Source organism: Cicer arietinum, chromosome 2 (genome assembly GCF_000331145.2).
Source record: "Cicer arietinum cultivar CDC Frontier isolate Library 1 chromosome 2, Cicar.CDCFrontier_v2.0, whole genome shotgun sequence".
Lineage (NCBI taxonomy): Eukaryota > Viridiplantae > Streptophyta > Magnoliopsida > Fabales > Fabaceae > Cicer > Cicer arietinum.
This window is the reverse complement of record NC_021161.2, coordinates 40,920,282-40,933,656: the sequence shown is the minus strand read 5'-3', so window position 1 is coordinate 40,933,656 and position 13,375 is coordinate 40,920,282. Positions and strand designations below refer to the sequence as shown.

At 32.5% G+C, this 13,375-nt stretch overlaps 1 protein-coding gene across 1 annotated transcript; it reads right to left on the bottom strand.

Moving 5' to 3' along the window:
- Positions 1-223: 223 nt before the first annotated feature.
- LOC101512142 (probable O-methyltransferase 3) lies at positions 224-11,168 on the bottom strand. Its single transcript, XM_073365462.1, has 3 exons — positions 10,936-11,168; positions 706-1,072; positions 224-298 (listed from the first exon to the last, which is right to left on the bottom strand). The coding sequence occupies exons 1-3, from the start codon at positions 11,166-11,168 to the stop codon at positions 224-226; spliced, it is 675 nt and encodes a 224-aa protein (XP_073221563.1).
- Positions 11,169-13,375: the final 2,207 nt, after the last annotated feature.

Below are 13,375 nucleotides of genomic sequence, written 5' to 3'. Positions count from 1 at the left end.
GATGGAATTAAATAGGAAGCCATCTACTCTGCTCCGTGAATAATTTTCAATAGTTTTCGGTCTAGTAGTTTAATGGGATTGTTTCTTGTATCAAAGACAAAAAAAATTGAATTTTTTTCAAAGACAAAAAATTGAATCTATCAACGATAAGAATATTGAGGAAATTTAAAAACTTTATTCTCATTCATTTTTCATTTATTGTATAAACTTTATTTATTGTATTTTAGTTTGTTATTTGGTCCTTACAATTCTTTAAGATCTTCACACATTCATCATCATTCCAGTCATGCAATATCCACTGCATTGCCATTTAAAATCACAAGGATCAAAATCATTAAAATGAAATGAATAGTAGTATTAGGGTATATAAATAGATTGTTGCACAAATAGAAGAAGTAGAACTTGGCAAGTTTTAGAACACTTCAATAAACAAAAATGCTTATCAGTGCATATTTTTGAAACACATGCACATATGTGTGTGTCAGTTGTTTTTTGGTTGCCCAAAAGAAGATAAAAGAGTTGCAATTACTTTGATCTTCACAAATCAAATATCAATCATCCAACAATTTCTCTCAACCTCTCTATAGTCCATAATTGGTCTTTGGGAATTTTATTATTTACTAAAGCATCCTATCCACCCCAAAGAACAATAAACAACAATTAATATAACTTTTGGTTGTTTATATTCAGAATGAGATATTTTACCTTCAACAAAATGGCATCTGCAGGAGGAATTTCTTTGAACATGTCCCCACCAACATATTTTAGATTGTCAGTTCCTTGCAAACCCACAACAACATGTGGTAGATCAAATACAGTACACTCCAATTGTGGAAATGATTTGGCAAGAGCCTTTGCCATGGTCCCTGTACCTCCTCCAACATCAACCAATGACTCCAATCCATTGAACACTTCCTTGCACTTCTCAATCACAACACTGCTCACCAATCTAGCATCACTCGCCATTGCATCATTGAACAAGTTGTTAATTTTGGACTCACGCTCCGCATAATCCCAAAACAACATCCCATGTGTCGTTTCAAATGCAGTTTGATTGTCATTTGTTAACCAACTAGACAATTGATGCCACGGATTCGTCAAAACAGGATCAAGCAATAAATGCACAAATAATGTCATATTCATTGGATTATCCTTAAGTAGCAATAAAGATGTATCGGTTAGTACATACTCGTATATTTTATATAATTATTTTTTAGTTCTGATAGAATCAAAATTGTCAAATTTAAAATAAAAAAAAAAAAACAATTCCATGAATTGATAAAAAATAGATGAACATTATAACTAAACCTAACATCAATATTATAACTTAAGTTGGAATCAGTTCTTATATGCTTCCAGATTGAGGATCGTGGGAATGGAAGATAAATGATAAGGATTGCTTTAATTTTTTTTGATTTAAACCATTGATAAAAGATAAATAGAGAAAAGTTAATTGAATTATACTGATAACAAAGTGAATGAATTACATCAATGGTTAAATAGAGTTATGTAGCCACTTAGATAAACAACTAGCTAATGTAAAATAACTAACCAACTAGTTTAATTAACTTACTAATTTAACTACTAAGATCTCTAATATCTCCTCAAGCTAGAACGTGTTTACACAACAAGAATACATTGATTTTGTGAGGGCCAAAAGCCCTCACAAATGGAGGAAAACAACCACAAATAAGGTGGTCACAAACCTTAGTGGCGGCTAAAACGGCCACAAATTGTGAAATATACGTTGCCATTTTTGAGGGCAAAGGCCGCCACAAAGTCCTACTTATGTGAAGGCTTAGGCCGCCACAAATGACTCCTTTTGTTAGGGCTTAGGCCGCGCCACAAAGGTTAAAGCTGATTTTTAAAATTAAGCTTTTGTGGGGGCTCAGACCGCCACAAATGTATTCCTTTGTGAAGGCTTAGGTCGCCACAAAGGATGAAACAAATTAAAAAATAAATATTTTGTGAGGATTTAAGCCACCACAAAATATTCAATTTAATAAAAAAAAATAATTTAATTAAATTTGAAATTAATATTAAAAAATGATATTATATATAATAAATTAATATGAATATAAATTTAAAATTTAAATTTAAAATATAATATTTAAATTAAATTTAAATTTCATTTTAATTAAATATGTTCTATATAATAAACTAATATCAATATAAATTAAAAATTTAAATTTAAAATATAATATTACAGTTTAATTAAAATTTAAATTAAATTTAAAATATAATATAATATTTAAATGAAAATGAAAATTAAAGATTAATATAAATTAAATTTAAAAATTAAAATAACGATTATATAAAAACATATAATATTAATATTAATTAAAGTAATAACTACCAAACAAAATAAAACATTTCAAAATTAATAAATCATGTCTTACAAAACAAAAATAAAACACACCATAATTAAATAGGACAGAATATAATGTGTTCATACACATCAAAAATAAAATTATGAAAATATTCAAATACATCAATCATCGTAATAATTCATCTGATCAGCTCCATTCCCTCCATCATTATTTGTTGAAATGTTACCCGACGACAGAAGTTCCTCAAAAGTATTATTAATTTGTGCTGGAGGAGACATCATGGTTTAAAATTGGATTTCATCTTCAATTACACCACCACTAGTCGAAGGAGGAGCCATAGTTGGTTGAAGTTGATTTAAATATGGTCTGATCAAGCCAGCTGTTGGCATAGTTGGTCGGTATGGAGTTTGATCTCGTTGAGGTTGAGGAAATTGATGTGAAGATGACAGAACATACTGATAATTATTATAATATTATTGTTGCTGAAACATTGGCTGTTGTTGTTGCTGGAAGGCAGAGTTCGGAGGATCCTGGTGTTGCTGTTGGAAATTTGGAGGCGGTTGCTGAGAGTATTGAGAGTAATTTTGTTGCTGCTGGAATAGTGGTTGTTGATGCAAATACTTAGGTCGAGGCGGGAACTGCTGATGAAACAGATGAGGAAATGAAAATTGTTGTTGTTGCTGCTGAAACTGCTGTTGCTACTCTTGAAACTTTTGTTTCCATTCCTCATTTAGTTTATCAAATGTTGCTTGTATCAGCTGTTGTGTCTTTTTTTTTTGCTTACTTGTCCATTGCTCCTTTAACTAGTCAAGATTATCTATCGATGGACGATGAGATCGATCCGTACTAGCATAAGAAGAAGACGTCTCAGTCTGAATATAGCATGTTGGACCTTTCATAAATGTTGACGATAAACTACCGACACCCAACACACGCCCTTTTTACTTGCCACCACTAATGCTCATAGACCAGCTTGCTGAGCAGGAGGAAGAGTAGATTGATGATCATCCCATTCTTTCATGACTTGTTGAAGTTGTTCCTATATAAAAATTAAAAATTAAAAAATTAAAAAATTAAAATAGTTAATTAATATATAATAATTTATAGGGCTAGTTAATATATAATAATTACCTGAATCATTTGTGATAATTCATCAGTATACTCATTTGTTTTAGGATTAACATGAAGATATCGATGTCTCTTTGCTTGAATACCTCCCTTCCAAGTTGCTTTTTCTAAAATATTAAATTAATGTCAACTTTAATTAGTTGGTGAAATGTGATGATTAATTGAATATAAATTAATAGATATAAATTATAAATAGTAATTACCATATAATATTTAATTTCTCCAATAGACATGAACCCTCCCTTATGAGTACTGGTACCCCTCTCAGATGCTCTATTAATCTTTGCTATTTCTCTTTTTTGTTTGTAAGCATATGTGTTCCATTTCCTCCACAAAACACTCCAAACATTTTCACCAATCAAATTCGGCCGTTTTTCCTCGCCCTTATTACGTGCGTACACCAACATAGATGACATATGCTTGGAGAAGCGGTGGTCAAAAGAAGGCAAAACTGCAGCATCATGCTCTCTTTTCCAAGTACATTTTGTCTGTTGTTTGTTTAAATTTAAAAATATTAAAAATATAATTCAATTAAGCAATAAAATGTATAATTAGTAATGAAATAAATTAATCATATCACTTACTTTGAAACAATGTAAAAATTGATCAACTTCACTAAATTGAGGTGTCTTATCCTATTTTATCTCACCCCAAGACAACCATGGTTTTTTATATTTCTCTTGTATGACTTCAGCAATTGCCTTTGCAGATGATTTAAAAGGAAGATATCTTCAAAGTTTACATGCAAATTAAATATAAAAGTTAATTAATAAAATAATGTAAAATGCAATAATGAAATACCTAACAATCATAATTTAAAATAGTTTACATACCCATCTCCTTCTGGAATAATGACAATGCGGTTGTAGCAATCAATACATTCGGGTTCCATTATTTCGTCTATGGTATAAGGCTCTATAGGGACCTCAAGATATAGAGGAATAATGTAAGACCCATAATTTTAAAGTACACTTTATGTATTTTTGTGTATTTTGGATTTTGGCTCGGAGGCTTTTTAGCCAAAGTTAATAATATTTTTGAGTTTATATGATCAAAATGATATTTTGATGCCATTTAGAATTACTCGTCGATAAATAAATTAAAGTAACTGCGGCGAATCTTTTACGAAGAATTTTATGCGTTATGGGTGAAATGGTAAATTAACAAATATCTAGATATTTTGAGATATTTGTTAAGTTTAATTAATATATATATATATATCCTGAGGGAATTGTGTTTGTCCGTGAGAGACTGCACAGGGGTTTGTCCGTGAGAGACTACGCCCTGGTTTAAGTTAGATGAGAATTAAGAATGGGGAATCTCTTAATGTCTCGTTTACTTATGTGTGCTTTGGTAAATCGTGCTGACCCGGGATGGGTGGCACCTTGGTAAACGGTACGGGTCCGTGATAGGCAGTACGTTTACGATTTACGTTTGGTAAGTTGTGCTGACCCGGGATAGGTGGCACCTCGGTAAACAGTACTGACCCGTGATAGGTGGTACGTTTACGACTTACGTTCCTGAGGGAATTGTGTTTGTCCGTGAGAGACTGCACAGGGGTTTGTCCGTGAGAGACTACGCCCTGGTTTAAGTTAGATGAGAATTAAGAACGGGGAATCTCTTAATGTCTCGTTTACTTATGTGTGTTTTGGTAAATCGTGCTGACCCGCGATAGGTGGCACCTTGGTAAACGGTACGGGTCCGTGATAGACAGTACGTTTACGATTTACGTTTGGTAAGTTGTGCTGACCCGGGATAGGTGGCACCTCGGTAAACAGTACTGACCCGTGATAGGTGGTACGTTTACGACTTACGTTCCTGAGGGAATTGTGTTTGTCCGTGAGAGACTGCACAGGTGTTTGTCCGTGAGAGACTACACCCTGTTAAATTGTGAATTGTTGGTTCATTTGGTATGTGTAGTAATTGTGTTATAAGTGTTATGTTTTGGAATTTGGTGATAACATGTTGGATTGCAATACCATTTTGAATCCCATGATGTTGTATTAATTGTGTTATAAATGTTAAGTGTTATGTTTTGGAATTTGGTGATAACATGTTGGATTGCTATACCATTTTGAAACCCATGATGTTGTATTAATTGTGTTATAAATGTTAAGTGTTATGTTTTGGAATTTGGTGATAACATGTTGGATTGCTATACCATTTTGAAACCCATGATGTTGTATTAATTGTGTTATAAATGTTAAGTGTTATGTTTTGGAATTTGGTGATAACATGTTGGATTGCTATACCATTTTGAAACCCATGATGTTGTATTAATTGTGTTATAAATGTTAAGTGTTATGTTTTGGAATTTGGTGATAACATGTTGGATTGCAATACCATTTTGAATCCCATGATGTTGTATTAATTGTGTTATAAATGTTAAGTGTTATGTTTTGGAATTTGGTGATAACATGTTGGATTGCTATACCATTTTGAAACCCATGATGTTGTATTAATTGTGTTATAAATGTTAAGTGTTATGTTTTGGAATTTGGTGATAACATGTTGGATTGCTATACCATTTTGAAACCCATGATGTTGTATTAATTGTGTTATAAATGTTAAGTGTTATGTTTTGGAATTTGGTGATAACATGTTGGATTGCTATACCATTTTGAAACCCATGATGTTGTATTAATTGTGTTATAAATGTTAAGTGTTATGTTTTGGAATTTGGTGATAACATGTTGGATTGCTATACCATTTTGAAACCCATGATGTTGTATTGATTGTGTTATAAATGTTAAGTGTTATGTTTTGGAATTTGGTGATAACATGTTGGATTGCTATACCATTTTGAAACCCATGATGTTGTATTAATTGTGTTATAAATGTTAAGTGTTATGTTTTGGAATTTGGTGATAACATGTTTGCTTGCAATACTATTTCGAAACTAATGATGTTGTAGCGATTGCGTTATCAGTGCTAAGTGTTAGGATTTGAGATTATGTATGAATGTGATTGAGTTAGTTATGAATTTTTGGAAAAATGATGAGGGAAATCGATTTCCCAATCGATTGGATGAGTTGCAGGAAGTTCACTATTTTAACCTAATCGATTTGCCAATCGATTGTATAAATATATCTTTCAAAATCTTTTAAGAAATCGATTTGGAAATCGATTGGCCTTAACACAGGAACTCAGCAAAACTGACAAAATCGATTTGGCAATCGATTTGGTAACATAGGAACTCAGCAAAAAACTCAGCAAAACTGACAAAATCGATTTGGCAACACAGGAACTCAGCAAAACTGACCAAATCGATTTGGCAATCGATTGGCTCAATAGAAATCCTTATTTTGAGTTAGATAATTGATTGCTCAATTGATTTATCAATGCTTTGGTCAGTTATGTATTACTTGATGGTTTGAGAACTTCATTTTGATTTCATTTTTAATTGGCAAGCATTACATGAACTTTTAGCATATGAGAAATCCTTTTAAGGTGCATGCTTAGTTGAAAGGTTATTTTGTGCATTTAAAACTTAAATGTTATGTGTTATCTATTAATTTCGGTTGGTGACCCTTTACAACTATTGTAGAAATCTGGGCTTTGCCCTCAGATGAGAGCCAGGATGATCCTGCCGGTTCGTACCCTACGGATGGGAATGCTTGACTGGAGCTATGTAGGAGGATCTCACGGGGCGCGTGGAGATCACTCAGGGTGTATAGTTTTTTGGTAGGATGATCAGATTAGGTTGATGTATAGGGACTAGACGTCCTTCTTTTTGGGTTGCAGTATTTTAATTTGGAAAACTGTACCTATACTAATATTGTCTGTTTGACATGTTATTTATGATGGGGTCTATGTACCACCTTTTGAAGTGTAAATACTTTGGATTCGTATTTTGAGAAACTTTTCCGCTGCTTGTAAATTATAATGACTCAATTATTTATCCAAAGGTATTTCTTTATTTGTCTTTCTCTGTTTTATTTTAATTTCTTTTGAAAAAAATAAAATACACATTCGCTTTGAAAATCGGGGTGTTACAAATAGCTCCACCACTAGTACCAATCGTCGCCATCGGCATGAGAGATGGGTCATTAACAACACTTGGTTTAACAACTTTTTTCTATTCCCGTTCCTCCTAATCCTTCCGATCCTCCTACTCCCGACACTGAAGCCATGTCTATATATATATATATAAAGTGTCGTTCATATTTCACATTACATAATTAATTAATTAATTAATTATTTAAACCTAAATAAAGAAATATACATATATTTCACGTAATTAATTAATTGTCTTCGTCAACTTCTTCTCCAATATTTGACTCACGACGAAGTTGACTAATAGTCTCATCTCCAATCACATGATCCAAATTTGACATTTCATCCATTTGATATGCAACTTCTTCATTTTGACCTGCTTCAACTTCTTCGATTTCACTCGTTGGTCTTGTTTTGATTGCAGCACACCAACCTTGTTTGTTTATGATAGTTGACGGATAAGGAACATAATACACTTGCCTTACATTATGGGCCAGGGTAAATGGATCAAAACCGTGGATATTTTTTGCTCATACGAATGTCTACAATATTGGATATCAAATTGATCTTAGTTCCTCTACTCGATGGATCAAACCACTTACAACAAAACAACACCACTTTTTTCACATAATCTAGGAACGTATAGTCAATTTCGTAAATATGCTCAATTATGTCGTAGAAATCTTCTACTACACCACTATCAGACACACTTTTTATACAAACTCCACTATTAATTGTTTCTTTTCCTTCGATCCAAGATTCAGTGTGAAGTTTGTATCCATTGACGTAATAGGTGTACCATTCTTTGAAACTTCTGCTCATACGAATGTCTACAATATTGGATATCAAATTGATCTTAGTTCCTCTACTCGATGATCAAAACCACTTACAATAAAACAACACCACTTTTTTCACATAATCTAGGAACATATAGTCAATTTCGTAAATATGCTCAACCCGTAGAAATCTTCTACTACACCACTATCAGACACACTTTTCATACTAACTCCACTATTAATTGTTTATTTTCCTTCGATCCAAGATTCAGTGTGAAATTTGTATCCATTGACGTAATAGGTGTGCCATTCTTTGAAACTTCTACTCGGGCCTATAGATAAGTGCCTCAAGTGGATGTTGCTAGGAGTTTGTTCTTCGAGAGGTACTTGTTGTTGAAACCATAATGAGAAATTTGAATGTATATCAACAGATGATTGTCCTGTAGTTAAAAATGCTCTGATCGATGACCATATATATGGTGAATATCAATTTAATCATATAAATATAATAAAAAAGAAGAGGGATTTAAAACGTACTCAATGTATGGTTTAACTTCAGTGCAGTTAATCAAAACGTGAACATGTGCCGCATTAAATACTTTGTCACTTGGCCAGAAAATTAGAAAATCCCTACCAGTATGATGACCAGACAAGCAAAAAACTGATAAAGCATGTGGGTGACGTATAACACTATCAGTATCGTTTCTTCCGTTAACTGGTGACAATGTTTCATTGTTGAAATAATAAGAGAAAAAGTGTGTTGTTTCACAATGTAGGTAAGATGAACAAATTGATCCCTCAACTCTAGCTTTATTTTTTACCGACCGTTTTGAATAACCCATATTGAAAATCAAGTATATGTATATATATATCACCTTTCAAATGGATACATCCATCTATACTGAACTGGTCCACCAAGCCTAGCTTCACTTGCAAGATGCACTGAGAGATGCTCCATGGAATCAAAAAACCCAGGAGGGAATACTTTCTCCAACTTACATAGAATCATCGGAATGTCCTTTTCCATCTTGATGAGATCTTTATCAATGAGTGTTGAAGAACACAAATTCTTGAAATATTGACTCACTTCAATAAGTGAGTTCAATACATGTGTCGGTAATGCACTAAAGGCAATAGGAAGTAAACACTTTAAAAATATATCACAATCATGACTTTTCATCCCATGCATCCTCCCATTTTCTACATCAGCACATCTTGTCAAATTAGAACAATAACCGTCAGGCGTCTTCAACTCTTTGGTACAACAATAAACAAATTTGGCTTCATCAGTAAATAAAGTGTAATTCGCACGAGGTTTTAAAGTCTCGTCGTTGTGCTCCACCAACAACAAATCTGGTCGTCTGCAATATATACCTATGTCTTTTCTAGCTTTGTCATTATCTTTTGTTTTCCCTTTCACTTTCATCACAATATTAAATATGTTGTCAAATAAATTTTTCTCGATATGCATAACATCGAGATTATGTCTCAAAAGATTATCTTTCCAATACGGTAGATCCCAAAAAATACATCTTTTTGTTCAATTGTGCCATTGTCCGTAACCTTGTGGTTTACAAGCCACACCATTAACAACATGTACCTTTGGCATATCTTTGACTTTATTCCAAACTTGTTCAGATGTCAATTTAACAGGGGGTCCTAGACTTTCTGCATAACCCTTCATAAATGCAGCTTTGTTCCTTCTAAATGCATGATCAACATGTAATAACCTACGGTGCGAGTCAAACCACGATGCCTTCCCGCCAAATTTTAAAGTAAATGCTTTTGTATCTTCCATACAAATAGGACAAGCTAATTTACCATGGGTACCCCATCCCGACAACATCCCATAAGCGGGGAAATCATTAATGGTCCACATCAAAGCAGCTCATATCATAAAATTTTGTCTCCGAGCAATATCATATGTCAAGACACCACTCCACAACCTTGTCAAATTGTCAATCAAAGGTTGTAAAAAAATATCAATACCAATTGTAGGATTAGAAGGACCTGAAATCACAACAGCTAAGAACATATAAGGTTTAGACATACACATATCAGGAGGAAGATTGTAAGGAGTAACAATAACCGGCCAACAAGAATAAGGAGTAGACGATGCTTGTATGTAAGGCGTAAACCCATACGAGGATAATCCAAGTCTTACATTGCGTGGATCTGACGCAAAATCAGGATGCATTTGATCAAAGTGTTTCCATGCCTGGCCATCAGATGGATGTCGCAAGTCACATGAATTTCTTCTATTCTCATAATGCCACGTCATCTTTCCTGCAGTTTGCATTAATGCAAACATTCTCTGCAATCTTGATACAATAGGTAGGTAAAACATTGTTTTCCTTGGAATTGATTTTCCCCTACTTACCCTTGAGTTATTCCTTTGGTGATACCTTGGTTGTTGACAAAACTTACATTCAACTAAGTTGGCATCATTTATACCAAATTCATTGTCATAATACATCATGCAACCTTTAACACAACAATCAATCCTCTTGACACCTTATCCCAACTTTGACACTAACCATTTAGCATCGTAATAACTTTGCGGCAAACCATCTCTAACAGGTGTTGCGTCTAGCATCATTTTAGTCATCAAATCTAAAGCTAAATCAGGAACATGAAATTGAGACTTTAGACCTAATAGTTTAATACACATTGATAATTTTGAGTTTGGAGATCTTTCAAACAACAGTTTATGTGTCTCTTTCAAAAGACTATAAAATCTATGAGCTTCTTCATTCGGAAGTCCATCAGTATCGTCATATTGATCTTCATTGAATGACAAATTAACCCCAACAACATCCGAAATCATATCATTCATCACCTCAAAGTCTTGATAGTTATAATAATCTACACCTAACATGTTAGTACTGCTTGAAGGACCTATGTTATTCTCCACACTTGTACTAGTATTAGGCGCCATCGGAGACTCTTCCCCATGATTAGTCCAAATCCAGTAGTTAGACATAAATCCATCTGCATATAAATGCACTCTTATTTTATCTTCACTCTTAAACTGTCTACATCGACATAAACAACATGGACATCTCTTCCCCACCTTCATCTTCGACAATTTTCTACACTCTCGCAAAATTGAGAAATTCTTCAACCTTGTTAGCAAAATGTTGTTTAAGACATTTCCTTTCAAGAAAACTCCTATCGTACATCCAACTACGATCTATATCCATATATATATATCAATGTTTTATATATTAATTGCTTTATTTTTCAAAAGCATTATATATAAATTTTGACATACTTTATATGTCAATTAGGGGAGCATTTGCAAACAATATAATAAATTATTATCAAGACTATAATTATATAAACCGAAATAAAATTTTAAATGATGTTAAATGAAATTTTTCATAAAATAACTCCTATATATATAAACAAAAATATAGACTATTAAAAGTATATAAATTTTTTTACCAGCTCAACTACAACTCTTTTTAATAACTAACAACAAATATTAATATCATCAATTTTAATAATGTTTTTAAAAAAAATAGTTATATTAAAATCAATAAGTTTTACATGTGTTTCAAATTTTTATTTATCATATATTATATAAACAACATCATTTCTATTTTTTTATAATAAATCTATAATAACACATATTTTACTAATCTATATTTTAAACATAATATAAATATATTTATAATATCACATATTTTACTAATCTATATTTAAAATGTATAAAATACTAACTTGATGCCGGGTAGTGTCTGACTTGAAGCTTTCACAGAGCTGACGACTCTTCGAGTAAACACAATATATCACCACTGTCAAAATAAAAATTCAATAATATTAATTAAATAAATAACTTCGAATCAAAAATAAAATTCAAAAACTAAATATATAATATAAGCTTACCAAAATTCAAGATAGTAAAGAAAAAACTTGGAGAAATAATTTTTGTAGAGAGAAGGTGGAGGGAAAATTTAGAAAGAAGGTTTAGAGAGAAGGTCGAAGTGAAAAATGATAAGAGTAGTGGAGGGATATTTATAGAAAATGGTTGATCCTTTGTGGCGGCCAAAGCAGCCACAAAAGCCAACGGTACAAAATCCTTTGTGGCGGCTTTAACGGTCACAAATGAAGTCATTTGTGGCGGCTTGAGCGACCACAACATGCAACGGAACTATGGGAATTTGTGGCGGCCTTTGCCGCCACAAAGTGCAACGGATCAATTCTTTTGTGACGGACTGGGCAGCCACAAATTGCTTGTCTTTGTGGCAGCCTTTACCCTCACAAAGGGTTGATTTTATGGTTGCAAAAGCCCTCACAAAAGGCTCCAATTTCAGCTGAATTTTGTGGCGGCCTAAGCCCTCACAAAATGACAATGTTGTGATTTTGTGAGGGCTCAGGCAGCCACAAAATCCAGCTAAAATTTTAATTTTTTGTGAGGGATTTTTCAGCCACAAATAAAGATCAATTTGAATTTTTGTATTTGTGAGAGCTTTTTCGGTCACTAATTTGTGAGAGTTTTTTTCGGCCACAAAATATTTGTAAAGTTGGTCACAAATGAGGGGATTTCTTGTAGTGTTAGTACAATTTGAGCTTGGAAAATATCAAGAAAGAAACCCTAAAAAGGACATCGCCTAAAATGAATTTGAAACACTGAAAATTCTTGGCTAAGATGAATTTGAATTGTTGAAAATTTATCGAGTAAAAAAATTTTAAATGCCAAAAAATCATTGGCGAAAGAATAAGAATTTTATGCTTGACTATCCATATTGTGACTAGAAACTAACATAGCCAATTAAACTCTCTAGCAACAAGGTTTTAACAAAGAATGATTGATCGTTTACTCAAGTTAACTACCAATTTTAATTGTGACTTATACCGATATTATAATAAATATATTATTATTTAATCATGAAAGAATTATATTAAGTTCATTTATGGTGTAAACCGAAGATCATTTTTAAAAGAAAAACATAGTTTTATTTTATATAAAATTATTTTTGATTTTTTACTAAGAAAATAGTTTTTAATCTTGCTTAATATGTGTGATAATGATACTTGTACCTTTTAATTAATAGAGATAAAAAGTATACCCTATCACTCTAAAATTATTTTAGACTCACAATTAATTATCACTTGTGATCATAAACCAAATAAAAAATT